This window comes from Diutina rugosa (genome assembly GCF_008704595.1).
Source record: "Diutina rugosa strain CBS 613 chromosome Unknown scaffold65_size61115, whole genome shotgun sequence".
Taxonomy (NCBI): Eukaryota; Fungi; Ascomycota; class Pichiomycetes; order Serinales; family Debaryomycetaceae; genus Diutina; species Diutina rugosa.
This window is the reverse complement of record NW_022995122.1, coordinates 1-19,158: the sequence shown is the minus strand read 5'-3', so window position 1 is coordinate 19,158 and position 19,158 is coordinate 1. Positions and strand designations below refer to the sequence as shown.

The window sequence follows — 19,158 nt, the reverse complement described above, 5'->3', positions numbered from 1 at the left end:
CAAACACGACCCGGTGCCGACAGTACCGCAGCCGTATGCCCCTTTCAATTGGCAGGTGTTTATCGACACTGAGCCTAATGAATTGCCGCCGCCACAAGATAAAGTGTACTGGTGCAATGGGTGTATCGACGATACATTCCAGCACCCTTTGCACCAGCCAATGGTGATCCAACCTCATCTTGAATACTTCCGTACTCTAGGCTTGTGCCAATGGCAAGTACCCTCTCCTCCGACAATAACGGTGACAATCTCATGAAAACTGGAACTGAGGCCCATCGTCCTCAGAGTCCAGCTCCCTCAGGACGGTAATCGTCCGGCGGGCCAGAGCCCTAGCGGGGGCTTGTCGCCTTTGTTGCGGCGGTGGCGGGGTTGGGGTCGCTGAACTAGCAAACTCTTCGTCAGCAGGGACAAACAACCCGCTGAAGTCTGCCTCCATCTGCTCCTCAGCCTCCGCCGCCTGATTGAGTCCCTCAGCAAAATCAATGCCAACATCGTGACGAGGCCTAACCACTTCTACTGACACAAACAGACGCCGAAAGATCGGCACCACCTGCTGGACTTTGCTAAACTTCTTGAAGTTCTTTCGTCCATTATACCTCTCGTCAAACAGCTTTTGCGTATTGTAGTCCTGCAGCAGCCGCATCGGGATATCTCTCACCTCGACGATGGCAAGGTTGGCCAAGTTGCCGATGGCTTCTTGCAACAGCTCTTCGTCTGCTTCCTCTTGGGTCTCACCAAATTCCAGGCGTAGTGAGTCTTCCGCCTTCAGCTTAGCCCGTTTGATTGCCTCTACCAACGAAACTTTCGGTTCAAATTTAAACCGTTTGGCATGAGTGGTAGTAGTTTCCTCGGGTGTCTCAATACTTCGCTTACTCGGTTTTACTATTGGTTCTTGGGAAGTCTCGCTTTCTTCTGCTTTGGCTTCGTCATTAGTGTCACCAGTGGCACTAGACGCTCCATCTTCAGCGTTCTCTTCAATCTTTGGTGCTGAGTCAGTAGTTGAAGACACATCAGCTTCGGGTTCTGTCGTGGCTTTTGCTGAATCAGTGGCGTCATTCCCTTCAGGTTTCTCTGTTTCAGGTTCCACTTTGATATCAAAAAATGCCATTTTATCAGCAGTTTTCTCATACCGAGGACGCTTTCGTCGCTTAGTCCCTTCTGAGGTGCTGCTATTGGTCAATTGTGAACTGGTAGGGGTATTAGACTCTTGAGGCATTGCTCGTTTGCGTGTAAGCCCAAATTGAGCAATATGTTTGCTGTCAACATCGTCGATGGCCAAGTACAAGTCGTCAGTTGTAGTTTCAGGGTACTCACCAATCATGCGATCAATCACCATGAACGGCGGGTTTTTATCAGATAATAATGCAACCACATCGTCACTGCCACTTACTTGTATCACTTCAGCACACCCCATGGCTTCTAGTATGCCTATAAGTTTAGAAGCGTACACAACTGCTGTCACTCCTTTGAGTAATGATTTCCGTCGAGGATCGGGAGCCACGCCACCAAACTTGTCGTAGTCTATGTTATACCACCAACCATCAACGTCAGTAATATTATTGGCCACATAGTTTTCCCAGTCTTGAGTTAGTAGGCCAATTGCTCGGGCTTTAGCTTCATATTGCACCACTTTGAATGACGAAGGCAAGCACAACTGAGCCTCTGCCAAAGGCACATTCTGATATATCACGCCTGCATCATTTAAGATTAGCAGGTTGCCATACAATTTGAGCACCTCACGCTCAATCTTGATGGGTGGTCCATCACATTTCAATTCAATTGTAATGGGCTCAGTATACGTCACTGACCGCTCCTGCTCGCCTTTGGAAAGCTTTTGTATGACACCATTGATAGTAGACTTGGCTCGACTCATTAGTTTCACGTAGAGTTCGTTGCCATCAGCTGAACACAGGAGCTCTAGCTGTTTGCGAGATACTGAAACCAGGTCGATTTGGAGATCGACGTCCTCATCGCGACCAATGACTACCGTTCCTGACGATAGTATTGGTATTGTTGCTTTCTGTTAGTTAAAATTCAATTTCAATCCATTTGGAAACTTACTGGAATCGCGTCTAACTATCCACATCTACTCTGCGGAGACGCGCTGTGTGAGGCACCCGATTTTTGGTGCGGCGAGATCTACGAGGTAACAAAATTGCAGCACGGGGACTCGAAAGCCTCACTAGCCAAATGGACAAGAAATCACATCTCATACTCTCTAGGACATAAATCATCGTGATAAGCGGTTGAACATTACTTCGAGTCTTCCGAATATTATCACGACACATGGCTTAACACAGACGTATCTCAAAAATGTGAAATTTGGTGTCTCCTTTTTCTCCATAATTTCACACTCGTTACCAATTTAGGGAGGTTGTGCGAAATAATACGCCAACGTGGAAAATGCATGGAGAGAGCGGAATTTCGCAGCCGTATACCGACACATCCGAGAGGAGGGGATGTTGCAGTGATGTACGATCCAATTACATAAATTTACTTCCTAACGGAGTTCCAGTTCCGTCACAATGTAGGAGCAGACAATGTATTGTCTTTTTTGAGCTTCAGACGACGATGAAGTGAGTAAACACAAACAATGCAACCACAACACCAGGCAGTGTTGAAAAGGATAAACACACATGAGACATGGCCAAGATTTCTGAAAATGTCTGGGGTTATCCTATCCCCGTGCCATTTGTAATTTAGTATTAACAATTGTGGCTTGTTGATAGATATTCATGCAAGATTACAAAACTTTTCAAAACGTGGTACAAACCTTTGTGACCGTGGAATCTCGGATGAGTATAATTGGTAACGCCGGGCGAGCTCGGATGTGTCCGAAACTCTAAATCCAAAACCACATTGCTCGATTATTGTGAAATGTACCCAGTCAGCCAATTATCATATGGTAGACATGGACAGGGGACAAACTTAATTGAAAGTTTTTTATTCCTATACTCTTCTGGCATTTCCTCTCTATCCATAAAATGTAAATATAACTCACAGGCTTCATTCAGGCCGAATAAGAATAATTCCTAGAAATAGATATCCGCGACTCGCAGAGGTCAGATGAGGGTTTTGCTGCCTTCTTCTGTTCCATATAGCGAAAGAAATAGACTTTAAAGTATTTCATCCAAAGGGTAGCCGGCAGGACCGTCTCTACGAGGATCTGAACCCAGTGGGAGACTGATAGTTTACTTTTTGAAAAAGAGCTACGTCACAACTTAGGTGCTCATCCGACACTCAAAACAAGTAGATAACAGCTTCCAAATAGTGCAAACCGCAATAAAATCTTTAGAAAATGTGAAACCAAGCAAGATTAATGCCATTTGAAGCGTTTCAAGCGCGAAAAGTGACTTCTGGCTAGTATTGTATGACAAAGTGGAAAAAATTAAAAAAAATATATAGCACACGTGGCGCAGTGGTAGCGCAGCAGATTGCAAATCTGTTGGTCCCCGGTTCGAACCCGGGCGTGGGCTCGTTTTTTATTTTTAGGAGTTGGCAAGCCTTAAGTTTTTGAATGGTCTTCGTTCAGCTTAGTTTCACGGCGGTGTTTACCAAATCATCTCCAGTACTTGTTAGAGCATTACTCCAAAGACCTTACATATTCTCATTTTTTAAACCTCAAAAGCATCACAACCACGAAAATGTTAATGGAGACAAACTAGTGAAACACAACAACAACCAATCATAATTGTTAAAACAGATAAATTTACAGCTCAATTCCTTCTATTTTATCATTCTCTCAGGTTCTCCGCCACCTCGTCGCACTGAGGCAACGAGCGCGGCTCGGTGGCAACTGGACAAAAAAACTACGCCTAACCCATACTGGATAACCACACCCCGAATTTGCCGGCGATGGGGGAAGATATCGAGATGAAGGACGCCACCACGGTGGCGGCGACCACCGAGGACGACACCAAGCACATCATTGACGACATTGACCAGAATTTCGCCCTCCTTTCCAAGGCGCTGGCCAACTTCGATAACTGGTACATCTCGAAAGTCCTCCGTGATTTGGGCCCGTTGCGCCGCAAACTCGTCAAGCACCCCGAGGTGCTTGTCACCGCCATCACCAAGGTGTTTGGCTCGGCTCCCGAGTGGCACTACGTCTACCAGGCGTTGTCGGCGTCGCCTGACCCTCTGGTGCCCGAACGCAAGGAGATCCCTTTGATCCCTGAGATTGAGCTCTATCTCCACTTGTTGGTGCAAGTGTACCTTTTGGACACTGAACAGTTACAGAAGCTTGACCAATTCAACGAGCATGTGGTGCGGTTGATGGCGGCGGTCAACCACCGGTCGCTTGACTTTTTGAAAGCAAAGATCTGGTTCTACATCCAGCGGACTAAAGAATTATTAAACGATCTTTACCCGATACGCCCAGCGCTCTTGGCGGGCTTAAGAACGGCGGTGTTGCGCCACGACCCTGAGACTACGGGGCTGATCTTGACGTTGCTTTTGCGTAATTACTTGCTTACTCACGACGTCAACCTGGCAGCCAACCTTGTCGACAAGACGGAATTCCCCGAAAACTGCGGTAATGCGTTGAGCGCTCGTTACTACTACTACTTGGCCCGCATCAACGCCGTGCAATTGGACTACAGTACCGCTCACGAGTTCGTGATTGCCGCCATCAGAAAGACCCCGCAGACCTCACTTGCCACCGGTTTCCTCCAGGCGGCCACCAAACTACAGATTGTCATCGAGTTGTTGATGGGTGACATCCCCGAATTGCAGATGTTCCGCAAACAACAAGGCCGGTTTGAACCCTACCTTATGGTGACCAAAGCGGTGCGTTTGGGTGACTTGAAGCTTTTCCTGCAAACGGTGAAGAAGTACGAACAGGAGTTCAAGCAGGATAACAACTACACGTTGGTGATCAGATTGAGACAGAATGTCATCAAGACGGGTATCCGGATAATCTCGCTTGCCTACTCGAAGATCTCGTTACGGGACATTTGCATCAAGCTTCACCTCGACTCGGAAGAGCTGACGGAATACATCGTGTCGAAGGCGATCCGCGACGGGGTCATCGATGCCCTGATCAACCACGAAAAGGGGTACATGCAGCTGCGGGAGTTGATTGACGTCTACTCCACTAAAGAGCCCCAGGCTGAATTTGATCAGCGGATCCGCTTCTGCTTGCTGTTGCACAACGACTCGGTGAAAGCGATGCGCTACCCCAGCGACGTCGACGCGCCGCAGCAGGTGGAAAAGGAGGACCGCGAAGACGAAATCGACTTGTTGAAGGCGATTGAAGAAGGCGACCTAGATGACTACATGGACTAGACACCTCTGGTTCGCCGCCAAATGGTCTCTTGGTCGCCAAGAGCACCTTCTACGAAAAACCGCAAATAGAGCTTAATCCCGGGCACCAATAGCGAAATGATACGAAAATCACGTAAACCTGTAGTATTCAAGTGATATAGACCATGGTGGTAATTGATTTGGTTCATCTTTGCACTATGTGCAGTACGTATGTTTTTGGCAGTTCACAGTGCACACCTGCCTGACAGCGATTCAGTGGGGTACCATGAATGAGACGAAGGACCCGTTCATACAGAATGAGTGAGTATTACACGTTATCACGACCATATCAACATTGCCACTAACCATCAGAGACAACCTTCTGCTTGCCGAGTTGATCCCCCGCATCCTCTTTGAGCGACGGCTGTTCCTTGACATTACCGAGGCCAGTCTCGAACAAGAGATCGAACAGGGCCAGACGCCGGAGGAAACGGAGGTTTATCCGCTTACACCACAAGAGGATGACTCCGAAGACCCATTGGAGCGGTTCAACCGCCAGACGATGGACCTCACCAAGAATATCAATCTGGCATTGAACGAAACCCAGTTGTCGCTCGACTTCGTGCTGTTGCTTCTCCTGCTGATACGACAGCTGGACAAGATGACGATCTCCCCCCACTTACAGAAAAACGTGCCCATGGGGTCGCTTTCCAGTGACCGGCTTGTGAAAAACCTGTCATCGACAGACCTGTCATCAGAGCTCGATAAAGATGGCCAACGCGTGGGCCGAGGTTGGAAGATGGAACTGCACCAGAAAGTAATTGATTTGTTCAGTCAGAGCCATAAGGATCTCCTGGCACAGCTTGAGAAGGAGAAGCAGTACTGGTCGCAAGTGAACGTTGTCGTGTCTAACCGTGAAGTATTATTTAAGACTCGTGAACCTGACCTGAATCAACGAGCGATCGGAGTGAAATACGGTTACGGTGATCTGGGGCTGAGTTACCATGATAAAGGGTTGGCCATTCTTCGCAAAGTTGATGATACTGGTGAAGTTAAGTTTACTCCAGTGACGTCACTGAACCGAGTAATAGAGAAGACATTCAAATACGTGCGGGTGAGAATCTTATCCAAAATCGATGGCATCTACTCATTAACCGGTCAACTGCAGTTCAAGTACGAGGCTCATGAGGCTGGACTGGGACTCATTTACGATATCGACAAGGCGCGGTATTTCTTATTCGAAGAAGACTTATTCTACCAACTTACTCGTGAAGCGAAGACGTTGATTAACTATAACGTCAACATCATTTCCGATAAAATCATCTTAGAAGTGAACGATGAAATCATTGAGTTTGAACTGGTAGCCTACGACGAAGCCACCGCAGACGACTTGGACTATCTGAACGTCAACCAGTACTCATCCATCAATAACGTCAAGTGCCAGAAGATTTTGGTGTACCTCAAAATCATGTTGTGCTGCTACTACAAGTATAATCTTCTGCTCAAACAAAAGATGCCCACTACCCTTACCAAGTGGAAACAATCACACAGTCATCCATTGATCTTACGACCGCTTCTCGGTAATATTCGTCACGAGTTGGACGTGAACCGCATAGTGGACATCTTGCACAAAGAACTTGGTGAGTTCAACCCTGAGATCAAAGCTGAAAAGTATACCAATTTGGAAGTGTCTCGTCCCCGTGCCACTGGTGATAATCCTTTCCAAAAGCTGGTGGAAAGACCTCACCTGCGCGTGACAGCAGTGGTGTCTCACGCCACTAATCAACAGAAGCTTAAGATCCAAATTGAGCTCACCACGAACGAAAACTTCGTCAACTTAATCATGAAATTGAACATCACCAAGTTCCCTGACGCCGAACTGATGAATAAGAATCTTAATGGTGTCAACGCGTTGGCGATGTCATTCAATGACTTCAACGATATTGGTGAGTGCCTTGGATGGTTGGTGCGCAACTTTGTGGACGAGTAAGCATTTATGATAGTGGCAGATTGTGGAAGAGAAAGAATCAGTTTAATATAGAGAGTATATTTCTAAATGTAGCCCCTACAATATCAATTACACTTATGGAGCAGGCCAGAGCTTCACATGGTCAAAAGAAGCACTCTATATCGTGGGCTTATTAGGCACGAGATATTACTATATGCTATCGAAATAGTCTTGCAGCTGGGGAATTGGCCAGCGCTTTTCACAATGCAGCGTTTGAGAGCGATGAATATGCAACTAATCGAAACTTTTGGGGATTAAACACTGCGCTACAGTGCAGAGTCGTCTTATAGATGAAGTGCGAGTCAGCCGGGAACAAGTGTACGCTCTTCAGATGTCCGACAATTTCCATCCATTTTCTCCTTTAACTTATCAATCAGTATCATGAAGCTGATAGGCTGATAGATTAAACGGTAAATAGAATACACGACAAGTCGAGGCCCTCTCGATAGTGTGCTGAGTCTCATCTTTCGATCTGAGAGTGACGCTGTTCTGCTGCAAATAATACCAACAGACACTGATCTTCCAGGGTGAAAATGTGGTTGTTCATCCACTCCGCACCCGTTCCTCGGAACCCACAATTACAGCGACCTTTCTCAGCATACAACGTACTAAGGGTGGCGTAATCTGGGAAGCGAAGAGTATTGTACTCAAAGTGGGTGGAGAACATATGCACTCTGCAGTTAGTTTTACCGTCGAACAGTCCACATTTCCCAAGCCCACTGAAGGGACAGTCGAATGTCCAATCGTGACAATGAGACTTGATGTGCTGTTGCAAGTCGCTTTCAAGAAACATGCCACACACTGAACAGTGGCCTTCTGTCGTAGCGGTGGGATCAAGTTCGTCGGTGACTAAGGGACACGGCTTGAAGGGAGACAACACATGGTAATAGAACCACGTCTGCGCAGCGCCGTGGTACCCACCACATTCACAAGTTCCTTCGCGGGCCAACAAACCTTTCGTAGATAATCTCGTTCGGTCAGGGTTCACATCAAATTGGAAATGCCGCGAAAGAAGATGGTTGATTCCCTGAACAGCCGACTTTTCATCCTGCGGATTACAGCCACACTTGCCAAGGGAGGCAAAGTTGCATTTCATCCTCAATGCCTCGATGCCCTCGTGCTCAGATTGGTGCATTTCCAACGCGTAGCGCGTGGCAAAGAGGCCATTACATGTGGAACACTTCCAGGCGGAGGAGATCGGCACGTTGACCCGGGGGTTTGTCAAGATCTTGCACTGGTTGTCCAACACGTGGTGCTCGATCCACCTTTCCCCCGAGCCCCGCCACCCACAGGCACACTCGCCGTAGTGTTCCAATAAATCCGCCATCGCCGCTCCATGTAACGCGAGGCTGTAGTATCGGAAGTGTCTTATAAGCATGTGTTTCTTGGCGTGAGTAGGACCGACGATCTTGACGTCGCCACAGAGATTGAGGAAACTGAACTTGCAATCGAACATCCAGTTGCCGCGGTGGGAGATGACGTGTCCCTGCAAGTTGTAGTGGAAGAACTTTCTGCACACGGGACAGGTGCCTCTGTCTGGTCGTGGGCGGGGCGCTTCGGCTGTGGTCGAGTAATCGTCGTGGGAGTCCTTTGGCTGGTACCTGGTGAGAGCGGTGGACGACTCAGTGGAGGCGGCGGTAGGCGGCGGTGGAGACACCACACGTCTACCTCGAGGTGGCGACGCCACCCGTATACGCAGAGGTATCGGGAGAGGTGCTGGAGGAGCCGTGGGAGCTGTGGGAGCCGTATGAGTGGGAGGAGGCGGTGTGACAGCCGTGGCAGCCGCGACCGGAGCATTAGAATGAGCTCCCAATTGGCCATTAGAGGGAGCATAAGGGAGACGACCTCTTGATGGACTATCAGGAACAGGATGAGCATCAGCGGAATCAACGGATTCAGAGGTCGAGGCTCTAACTGTAGCGCAGGGTAGAGCTCTGGGTGGGGTAGGGGTCTCAGCTGGCTTCGGGGGCCGGTCACCGAGGTTTAGCCGCAACACCTCGCGATTGCCCAATAGCGAATTGAGGGTAAACGTCGGAGACACGGCAAAGAACTCATCGTAGGTCTGCGGGTCGGAGTGCTTGGATTTGCCGGCTGCCGCCATCGGGCCATGGGGAGGGAGTGCGAGCGGCGCCCCGCTCCGCGCATCAGGGCATTTGTTTTTGCACGACGCGCCCCACTAGCACCACTAGCACCATTATTGTCGATGACCCAGGAGCACGCCACCGACGCTGACGCCAGCATCGCCGACACCTACAAGCAGATTGCCGACGCCGAGGCCAAGGCGGAGCAGTTGGAGCGCATGCTCGACGATCTCGAGGCGAAGATGGATGACTTGGTCAAGGAGGCGGAGGACATCACCGCCACCACCAGTACCAGTGAACCGGCGCCCCCCACCGCCTAAATATAATTAGCCCTTACGAATTTTACGCAATATTTATTTGTTTAGCAGTCGTCATCGTCATTACTTTTCCGGCATTGGCAACACGTGCAACCGGTCGACCTCGGTCTCCTTGTTCACCTCTTCCTCGCCGTCAAACTTGAGCCGCACGTTATCCTTTTTGTGGCCCACCACCATCGCCGTGTAGAAAGTAGTGGTCTCGGGGTAGCGGGCAAGCACCCGTGTCCCGTAAGGGTAGTTGGTCAACGTCTTGGCTTCCAGCGCCGGCGGGATCAAAAGCACCTCCTTGTAGTTAGCTTTAAACGTCTGCCCCGGGTTATTATTTTCATCGGGCTCCGGGTCCCTAATCTCAAACTTGGTCCCGTCCGGCAGCACTTTCATCACCTCGCACTGGATCCACTCTTCCATGTGGCGGTTGCGTAACCTGAACGCCACGTCCAGCCCCACCACAATCGGCTCCAGCGGGTTGAATTTAGACGTATAGAACAGGCGCCCTTGTTTCCTTTTCGATTTCGCAGTGTTTTTGCTCAGCGTGTTCTTCAGCGCTCTCCCTGGTCTCGTCGTCACCACCAGTTCTTCGCCCAGTGCTACCAGCGCGTCATCATCGTCATTATCAGCGTCTTCAGCTTTAGCAGCATTTAAGTGGTCAATGATAGCTCGGAGATTGTCCTGCAGCGTGCTAATTAGCCGGCGGGCGGCGCCGACGTTGGCGCGGTGGTCGCCGACTTCCTCTTTTAGTCGTTCCTTCTCGTCGTCGTCCATCGCCGCCACCTTCAGCAGCGTGATGTCGTCGGCAATGGCGCCAAGACTAAGCAGCAGGTTGGCGTTGCATATATCCTGGAGCAGGGTGATGACGATGTCCCAGCGGCCCTCGATCTCCAGCGATATCGCCATGCTTATACCAGCTTCCGTGCGCGGGGCCTAACAAAGCTTCAACTAATCTAAAGGTCACGTGACCTTCAGTTTAAACAAAAACGATGAAGGCGGCCCCGCGATAACCGATCTCCGAAAACCACGATATAACGCCTTGATGGATATTACCCAGGCGCTCGCTGTCGCCGCCGCCGTGGGAGAAAGCTATGCTCTATTTAAGCTTTTAGCCCATATCAAACGTACCCACCTGGTGTACGGAATCCTGGTGGATTTCCTGATTCTACAGTTGGCTCTGTCGCTAGCTACGGTGGTGTCTGGTCTATTATACCACTTTCTGGAGTCGGTAAACGTTCAATACTTTAAGCGGTACCCCTTGGACGTTGATGGAGGTGCCACCTACTCTATTTTGCTCTTGGTGCAGGCGCTAGAGCTCTACTTAGCGGCATTATTGGCGGTGTGGGTACTCCTAAAATACCGTGCCACTCACCACTGCTGGCAGTATTGGAGTGTCACGTGTATGGCGTGGCTTGCCATATGGGCGACGACCATTGGCTACTTTGTCTATTGTTGGTTGCGAGGCCGTGCCACGATTAATGCTCTTGATATTGCTGAGGCGATCAGGGCAGGAGGCGACATCTCGCGGGCCATCAGATTTATGCCTCAAGTGACCACCAATATCTTTACCTCAGTGTTTAAAGGGTTCCCTCCTCGCTGGTGGCCGCTACAGATGGTTGCCGTGGCGCTCTACGCCGTTGCAGTTGTCACTTATCACCCGTTTGTCGCCAATATGCCGTCGATGGTGTCGGTATACATCGAGTTGATGCTGCTAATCTGTCTTGGCATCCAGCGCATGGTATTCGTCTCCAGCTCCGTCCTCCCATCGTGATGGTAGACGAATACCCCACTCACAAACAAATCAATTCGCACAATGTGGTATCAGTTAATGCGACCGAGACCAGCATGTCATACTACACAACAAGCGACACGAAGGAAGCGTAGTCGTTCAGCTTAGCCTGATGAACATATCAAAGCGGCGCTGTTGACCTATACATGCTAGCGTTGGGCTTTGGAGACAAATTCAAGAGATTGACAACCTCAGCAGATGTCAATTAGTCATTCCATTTTACGTTATTCTTACTATCGAGTAGTTGAATACGACATTTTTAGATATACATAATATTACATCATGATTCTGCGAATCATGTTTTGGTTGATTGGTAGGCAAACGTCCGGTTGCCGTCGAGATACAGGTAGTTGATGGCCCGGGCCACCGCCAGGGTTACCGGACCATACTCCAGCCAATTATGCACTTTGAAGTTGTACTGTTTCAACTCATCCTTTTTGTTATTGAGCTCAAGAATGGGGAACCCCGTCAATTGACACACAGCAAACGGTTGCCCTGCCGTCAGCGTAATTGAATCGGAAAACCATTGTGAGCTTTTATCGATGGTAAAGCTTTGTGTAAGGTATTTGGTTTCGACGACGATAGTAGCTGATTCAGGCACTTTCTCCTCATATTCACTGACATCGGTCGCGGCGTCGCGCAAGAAGTTGTATAGATTGAGCACGAAAAACGCATCCCACTTGTTTTCAGGCACTCCCGAGATGCTTGACAACACTAGCCGAGCAAGATGTGTTCTCAATTTGATGCCAACCTTAACGGTGTTCTCAACAGCCTCCGCTTGAAGCTGCTTAGCCAACACCGTTAATTCGACGTCGTTGACTTTAATCCCCTGCCATTCATCCACACCACAAAATGACTCCGCCACATCATTAACCATACGATAAACCCCCATCAGCTTTTGAAGACCTTCAACTTGAGGGTTCAAAGTATACTGTTCGATTAAACCAGCTTCCAACGGGTTACACACCTCGACTTCAAGGTCAGCGGCATCGGGTTGGAGGAAGTGGGATCCCACAAATGCTTTCACCGTTTCAAGATACTTATGGGCGTATTTGCTGTAGCGTTTAGCATTGTGAGCGGGGAACGGCGGTGGCAACTCATTGAACTGGTTAAACCACATTTGATTCAAACGAGCGATTGTTGTTGATGCCACCTCGTTGTGTTCAATGGTCACCGGTTCTTTTTGGTCCAGTAATCTGATAAAGGCCACGGCCGTCTCAGTCTCCAGGGCAATAGTGTAGATAAGAGCATTTTTAGGTACCACCAGGTATATCAAGGTAAGACAGTCATCGTGGAGAACAAACCCTTGGACAATAAACCGGCCGTCGGCTCTTGGGTCCAAGTACTTACGCATCAATTCACTCTTGTTGGGGGCTTCAATTTTCGACTTTTTCGAGGTAGCTTCTTCCACGTCGTCGGTGTCTTCTGCGGTAGAGTTATTCAACTGGAATTGTTCGAGCGACTTGGTAACGAATTGGGTAAGTTCCTTATGGCCTTCAGAGGCAGTAAAATCTTTAGTAGTGGCATTCCATACACACAGGTCAAACACGCCATTATCAAACGCCACCACCACTTCAATCCCCAAGCCTTTATTAGTGCAGGCAATCCCCGCAATACTCCAGGCAGTGCCAAGAGTATATGAGTAAGTGTTGAAACCGTCTTCAGAGGCTTCAGCGACAACAATGGTCTTTTGAAACGCACTGATGAAAATCAGCGGCGCCACCCATTCCAGAAGATGGTGGAGTCTTATTTGAGGAGCGATGATCTCCTTAAACTCGCCAATGGAGTCAGGTGTCACTTCAGCCACCGCGACTGAGTTATCGTGGTACACCACTGCCAACGTCGAGCGGCCGTTTCGGTACGGCAGCCAATAAAACTTCACTGCCTCTTTCTCCTTATCCGTGAACGATGTGGTGGCCACCGATAATTCACCGTCAGCACCGTAATCAAGCAATGTAAGCTCGTGTGACTCCTGCGCAAGAAGAAGCTGCATTCTTGACCCCAGTAAATTAAACTCAGTCGCCTTCAATTTGAGCGACTCAAACTGGGCGGCTGACCCGTAAAAGATATCCTCGTTCTCGTGGTACTCGAGACCAATGCGGTTCAGCATCCACTCAAACAAGTCGACTTTAACAGTGACGTTATTCACCGTCAACGTGTCTCTACTGAAGATGAGACACTCCCCCGTGGAGAATAACACTGCCAAATCACACTGTTTGGTGGTAGGGTGAGGCGGAGACCATCTGATGGTGACGACACCGATATCGTTAAACGAGGAGAAGGCGAACTTTTCCCGGCCTTCGTTGATGATGAAACTGCGGAACCGTCCCAATGGCAACTGGTCCTCGTCGTAGGACTCGCGGTTGATGATCTGTTTGATCCCCAACATCTGTTTCAAGTCCAAAAGGCGCGTTCTCCCGGAGTAGTCCTTGGAGATCACCAGCGACACAAGCAGCGGGAGCTGGCCGTCGAGGATGTGGACATAATTGCCGGAGTTGATGGCGAGCTGCTGGTTGCCCGACCACTGCAACGGGGCATTGTGCACTCCCAACGGCGAGATGGCCGGGTACACGTTGGAGCCCAAGATCATTGTTGCTGTAAACAGTGCGCTACCACTGGGATACCCGCGTTTCGCACGATGGTCCTGTCACCGAGCGCTACTCACACAGTTAGCACAGTGAGAGAGCACAGTGAGAGCACAGCAAAACAGAGGAACCAGAAAAACCAGAAAAACCACGAGAGCCAAAAGTACCACAAAAGGATGACGAAGTGGACCACAATTGACATGCAAAGTCAATTGCTAGGTTGAAATGGAGGCTTTGTTCAGTATATTGGCTCCAATTGAGTAGACAAGGTAGTGATGTTCACCGGCGAGATTTATTGACTCATTTGACTACCAAAATTGGTTGGGTGGTGACTAGCGGTTTCCAGCAGGTCGAGTCATGGTTAGTACCACTGCGGCTGTACCCTTACCGGCGAGCCCGCTGACAAACGTCTCCTATATCACGCGCTTAAACCACGCCGGAGTGACCCCTCCGAGGGAGAACCCCACTGGACGGCGGCTTCGGGGTTTAATCACGGGAAAAAGAAACCACCAACACTTCGGAGGGGGAATTGCTAACAGTCTAAGCCGAGCCGTTTGTCCATACAATCTAGATTAGCACCGGTGGCTTACGGTTAGTGTGTAATTGCCTCGGTATAGGGGTAGCCAGTTCGCACCCATGCGACTACCACACCCACACCACCAACGCGTATCCGCGGCTCACTAACCCCACCACTTTCCCTCACCCACCCCCGGTCTCGGAACCGGGTCCCGCTATTGTTTGCGGCACGATTGCCATGACTAACCACCCAACCAAAATCAATTGACTCTATAACAATTGCAAGATAGTAGTCCGCGATCAGTGTGCACAGCCTCACAGCGACCAATGGTGTATGCCTCTGCTATCGGCTCCGGAAGCCTAAAATCCTATTTGGCTCGACAGCAGCAGCGCGAACCACTGGTACGACAAGCCAATGACACCCAACATTTGCGCACATGCCGGAACGAGCAAAAGCAATAAACTCAAACCCCGGGTCGACCAGGGGGCTATACTGTCTAGAACTACCGTAAATCGTTTGCAAAAACCTGCCTACCCCAATCTCACCCCTAACCTCTGCCTCATCGCCGCCTCATTTATAATTTTTCACTCTCTCATCGTCCCAAAAATTTGACTCGCAATGTCTGCCGACAGCCCCACCTACGCGACCATACTTCGAAAAAAAAAATTTCAATATTTTGACCCCACAAAAAAAAAAAAAGAGCTCTTATATATCTCAGCCGACGGTCCGTATCACAGGCAAGCACGGAGTCCAAATATTGTGCATTTACCACTCGAATTTACTGGTTAAAACCTCACACCACAACCGGACGTGACACCCTATATGGGCATTTTAACACAGGCTCCCGCCGGGGTGGTTCCCGGCACCATCAAGATCGACTGTCTGGGCGCCTACATCGGCAACGACATCATGCTTGGCCAGCACAACCTGGCGCTGCTGCTGCAACTGCTGCTTCTCTCGCTGTCGCCGAAACAGGGCGTGGTGCTCCAAGGGCTGCCGTCGCCGGTGACGTCTGAGGACGAAGACGAGGCGACGCCGTCGAAAGTGATTTACGATACCACCAAGGCGAACCAGATTGCCGACGACGACCTTACGAAAAATATCACTCTTCCGAGACACACGCTGGAAGTGGTCCACATTGCCGTGGATATTGGTGGCACGCTTACTAAGCTTGTCTACTTCACCAAGGCTCCCGAAAGACCTAACGGCAGCTTGTGTCGTACTGGGGGTAAGCTCCATTTTAAGGATTTCCAAACGGAAGACTTCAAGCTGGAAGTGCTTAAGTTCATGCTTAAACTCGTGAAAAAATCGGTGAAAGATCCCAATCAGCCTCCGATCACTTACGTGATGGCCACCGGTGGTGGGGCTCACAAATTCAATAAGCTTATGACCCAACTGTTTGCCAAACACCGGTTCCCGATGCAAATCATCGCTCTTGACGAAATGGAGTGTTTGATTAAAGGGCTTGATTGGTTAATCACTAAGATCCCCCACGAAGTGTTCACTTACGATTTGAAAGAAGACGACACCGTCACTGTGCCGCAACACAAAGTGGAGAACGAAGACCTGATCTACCCTTATCTTTTGGTCAACATTGGTCTGGGGGTGTCGATGATCAAAGTCACCGGTCCCGGCCCTCAAGGGTTTGAACGTATCGGTGGTTCTTCGCTTGGTGGCGGTACCCTTTGGGGTTTGCTTTCGTTGTTGACTGACGCCGAGGACTACAACGAAATGTTGGAGATGGCTCTGCGCGGGGACAACGCCAACGTTGATTTGCTTGTGGGTGACATTTACGGCACCCTGTACAACAAGATCGGGTTGAAGCTGACCCACATTGCTCTGTCGTTCGCCAAAGTGTTTAAGAAATTGAGATTCTCCCAGCGCAAGTTCACCGCTGCCGAAAAGCTCGAGCAGTTCCGCCAAGAAGATATCGCTCGGCTGTTGCTTTATCTGATTTCCAACAACATCGGTCAGATCGCCTACTTGCAAGCGTGCCGGTTCAATTTAAAGCGGATCTACTTCGGCGGGCTGTACATCTCGGGCCACAAGCAGACCATCCACACCTTGTCATACGCGGTGAACTTCTGGCTGAACGGCGACATGCAGCTGTACTTCCTCCGCCACGAGGGCTACTTGGGCTCGGTGGGGGCGTTCCAGATGGGGCCCACCACCGACGCCGACGCCGACGTCGGCACCCCTCACATTGAATGCGAGCGGGTGCCCAACGATTTAGTTCACAGCATCCTGTAGACTTCAGGACCCATTATTTATTATTTATTTATTTATTCATACACATACAGTTTAATTACAAACCTGGCTGAATAATCTTTTGAAAAATCTACCCCACCACTTGCGCTCGCCCTCCGATGAGCCACAATGATGTAATCTTATCTTAACTTGGAGCCTAATTAATTCGAATGAGAATTCAAATGAACCTTTATCAAATTATCAAATAGGGGTACTAGGTAATTTGATTTGAGCGTCTACTTCATTGCCATTGCTGTACATTTAGCTCAATGACCAGTTTCACTCAAGTGGTGACGTCGTCGCTGGTCTCAGCAATTTAAAATGACGAGCCTGCCTTATTATTTAGCCGTTGGACCCCTCCATTAACCCGTCACTGCTCTGCGTGATTATATCGGCGGAATAATTGCCGTCACCCCTACCTAATACAGTTGCGATCTCGGCCTGTGAAAGGAAGAGAGAGGACACGGAGAGGTCAATTAAAATACTAACTGAACACGGTATACGTAATTGCTGCCCTATAACCACCACAGACACGCTGCAAAACGATGTTACGTTGCGTTCCTCATCGCTGGCAGGGTGATGCCTCATCACCGTTTTAATGCAACATGATGCTACATCGCACGGACCGAGGACGATAGGGGAGGGGAACCCATGGCCGCGGCCCAGCGGCGATACCACCCAAGAAACTTCAGTCGAAACCATTGTAAATCACTACGAAAATTCACCTGAAACCACCGCCTCTGAAACCCCTTCACCATTAGCTTCCCAGCGCTAATTTCACGCCGTCTCGCCCCGTTCTGCGCGGGTGCCGTCCGTGTTGTCGCATGTAACATTTCTCCGCATTGTTACCGATAAAACATATATATACACACACAGCGTCAGCGATGGCGCCGGCCACCCCGATCCCCGACACCATAGTCCCGTTGACGTTTTCACCACCGTTGACGTACCTGCCCATACACTACAACCAGGAGTGGATCGACTCCCCGTCCCCGCTGAAGATGCTGGCCACAACAGTCACCCGCCAACAACACCAAGTCACGACGCCGCTGAAACAACTGCCAGCGTTCACCGCCTATATCACCCCTGAACTGGACCGCACCGACAAAGCCATGAACGTGTTTAATATGCAAGAGCCGCCGTCGTCGCCGGAACCTGAACTCACCCCGCCCAAACAAGTGCTGAATTGGGACGTGTGGTGGAAAATCCTTAATACGATCCTCGGCAAGGATAAACTCGCCAAGTTCGGCCAGTACTTGCTCCGGCTTGTCCTCTACCATGCCCACACCACGCAAACCTACCTTAGCGACGCCACCATGAACATCGACATCATCAACTCCCGGTATAATGACCTGTCGAAAAAGCTCGATTTACTCAAGAACTTTATCAAACACCCGCAGAATTTCATGCTGATTGTGCTTATATTCGTCAGCGACCGCTTCATCCTGCGATTCAGTGGGTTTGTCGGTGGGCTTCTGATGTACCGTCAATTCCTCAGGTTCGGTAAGACTCCCTTCAGAATACGCGACATCATGGAAGAAGTGCAGACCGCGTTCAGAAAACAAGACCTTTCTATGATCTACAACCTTAAGTTTTTGGACGAGGTAATCGCGTTGTACTACGGCATTTTCGACGAGTTGATGTTATTGTTCAAACTCCGTTTCTACACCAGCAAACGCATACAGGGCTATGCCGCCCGCCACGAGCTGTTGGCATGGTACTACATGACGATCTTGGCGTTGTACAACACCTACCACAAACTCTCATCGCTTTCCCAGCGCGAAATTGACTTGAAGGTCCAAATCGAAGTGAAGCGTAAGGCGCGCCAGCTTCTGAAGCGCTTGTTAAGCTCGGGAGGCCACCTGTTGACCGGGATTCGCACTGAGGCGGTGCTGGAAGCCGATCTCACCCAGCTTGACGAAATTCAATTTAACAAGAACAACGCCTGGCTCGACGTCTACAAAAACATTGCCGACCTCGTGTTCAACACCTACACGGTATTCTCGTTACCCCTCCCTTTCCCCACCATCCAGATCTGGATGGGGTTGGCTGCTCTGGGCTTGAGCACGGTGAAGATTTATAGAGAGACCAAGCGCAAGATGCAGCACTGACACTAATGATAATGAACGTAATCATCAAAAAAAAAGTAGACTGGTAATAATCACAAAAACACATCGGTTGTTGCACAATGTATAACAGGTTACAAAAAAGATGCGTCAGCTACAGGACTCGAACCTGTGCGCTCAGAGAGCATTTGATGCCTCGAAGGAATTCGAGTCAAACTCCTTAACCACTCGGACAAACTGACAAACACGAATGTGTTGTATAATATCCGAAGCTCACTAATAAAACACTTGTGTTCTTTTCTAATCAAATCAGTCA

The 19,158-nt window shown here is 49.5% G+C and overlaps 9 protein-coding genes across 9 annotated transcripts; 5 read left to right on the top strand and 4 right to left on the bottom strand. All coding sequences in view use genetic code 12, as the record gives it.

Moving 5' to 3' along the window:
• Window positions 1-250: 250 nt before the first annotated feature.
• DIURU_002554 (uncharacterized protein) lies at window positions 251-1,873 on the bottom strand (the record flags this gene model as incomplete). The annotated part of the gene is made up of 1 exon (XM_034155218.1): window positions 251-1,873. The coding sequence occupies one exon, from the start codon at window positions 1,871-1,873 to the stop codon at window positions 251-253; it is 1,623 nt and encodes a 540-aa protein (XP_034012643.1).
• Window positions 1,874-3,855: 1,982 nt separating this feature from the next.
• RPN3 (proteasome regulatory particle lid subunit) lies at window positions 3,856-5,286 on the top strand (the record flags this gene model as incomplete). The annotated part of the gene is made up of 1 exon (XM_034155217.1): window positions 3,856-5,286. The coding sequence occupies one exon, from the start codon at window positions 3,856-3,858 to the stop codon at window positions 5,284-5,286; it is 1,431 nt and encodes a 476-aa protein (XP_034012642.1).
• Window positions 5,287-5,462: 176 nt separating this feature from the next.
• On the top strand, window positions 5,463-7,234 carry MED17 (Med17p; the record flags this gene model as incomplete). Its single annotated transcript, XM_034155216.1, has 2 exons — window positions 5,463-5,473; window positions 5,617-7,234. 2 exons carry the CDS (start codon window positions 5,463-5,465, stop codon window positions 7,232-7,234), a joined length of 1,629 nt encoding a protein of 542 aa, XP_034012641.1.
• A 478-nt stretch (window positions 7,235-7,712) lies between these two features.
• Window positions 7,713-9,353, bottom strand: DIURU_002551 (uncharacterized protein; the record flags this gene model as incomplete). The annotated part of the gene is made up of 1 exon (XM_034155215.1): window positions 7,713-9,353. One exon carries the CDS (start codon window positions 9,351-9,353, stop codon window positions 7,713-7,715), a length of 1,641 nt encoding a protein of 546 aa, XP_034012640.1.
• A 360-nt stretch (window positions 9,354-9,713) lies between these two features.
• Window positions 9,714-10,544, bottom strand: DIURU_002550 (uncharacterized protein; the record flags this gene model as incomplete). The annotated part of the gene is made up of 1 exon (XM_034155214.1): window positions 9,714-10,544. The coding sequence occupies one exon, from the start codon at window positions 10,542-10,544 to the stop codon at window positions 9,714-9,716; it is 831 nt and encodes a 276-aa protein (XP_034012639.1).
• A 136-nt stretch (window positions 10,545-10,680) lies between these two features.
• Window positions 10,681-11,409, top strand: DIURU_002549 (uncharacterized protein; the record flags this gene model as incomplete). The annotated part of the gene is made up of 1 exon (XM_034155212.1): window positions 10,681-11,409. One exon carries the CDS (start codon window positions 10,681-10,683, stop codon window positions 11,407-11,409), a length of 729 nt encoding a protein of 242 aa, XP_034012638.1.
• Window positions 11,410-11,722: 313 nt separating this feature from the next.
• Window positions 11,723-14,017, bottom strand: DIURU_002548 (uncharacterized protein; the record flags this gene model as incomplete). Its single annotated transcript, XM_034155211.1, has 1 exon — window positions 11,723-14,017. One exon carries the CDS (start codon window positions 14,015-14,017, stop codon window positions 11,723-11,725), a length of 2,295 nt encoding a protein of 764 aa, XP_034012637.1.
• A 1,334-nt stretch (window positions 14,018-15,351) lies between these two features.
• DIURU_002547 (pantothenate kinase) lies at window positions 15,352-16,779 on the top strand (the record flags this gene model as incomplete). Its single annotated transcript, XM_034155210.1, has 1 exon — window positions 15,352-16,779. One exon carries the CDS (start codon window positions 15,352-15,354, stop codon window positions 16,777-16,779), a length of 1,428 nt encoding a protein of 475 aa, XP_034012636.1.
• A 998-nt stretch (window positions 16,780-17,777) lies between these two features.
• On the top strand, window positions 17,778-18,887 carry DIURU_002546 (uncharacterized protein; the record flags this gene model as incomplete). Its single annotated transcript, XM_034155209.1, has 1 exon — window positions 17,778-18,887. One exon carries the CDS (start codon window positions 17,778-17,780, stop codon window positions 18,885-18,887), a length of 1,110 nt encoding a protein of 369 aa, XP_034012635.1.
• Window positions 18,888-19,158: the final 271 nt, after the last annotated feature.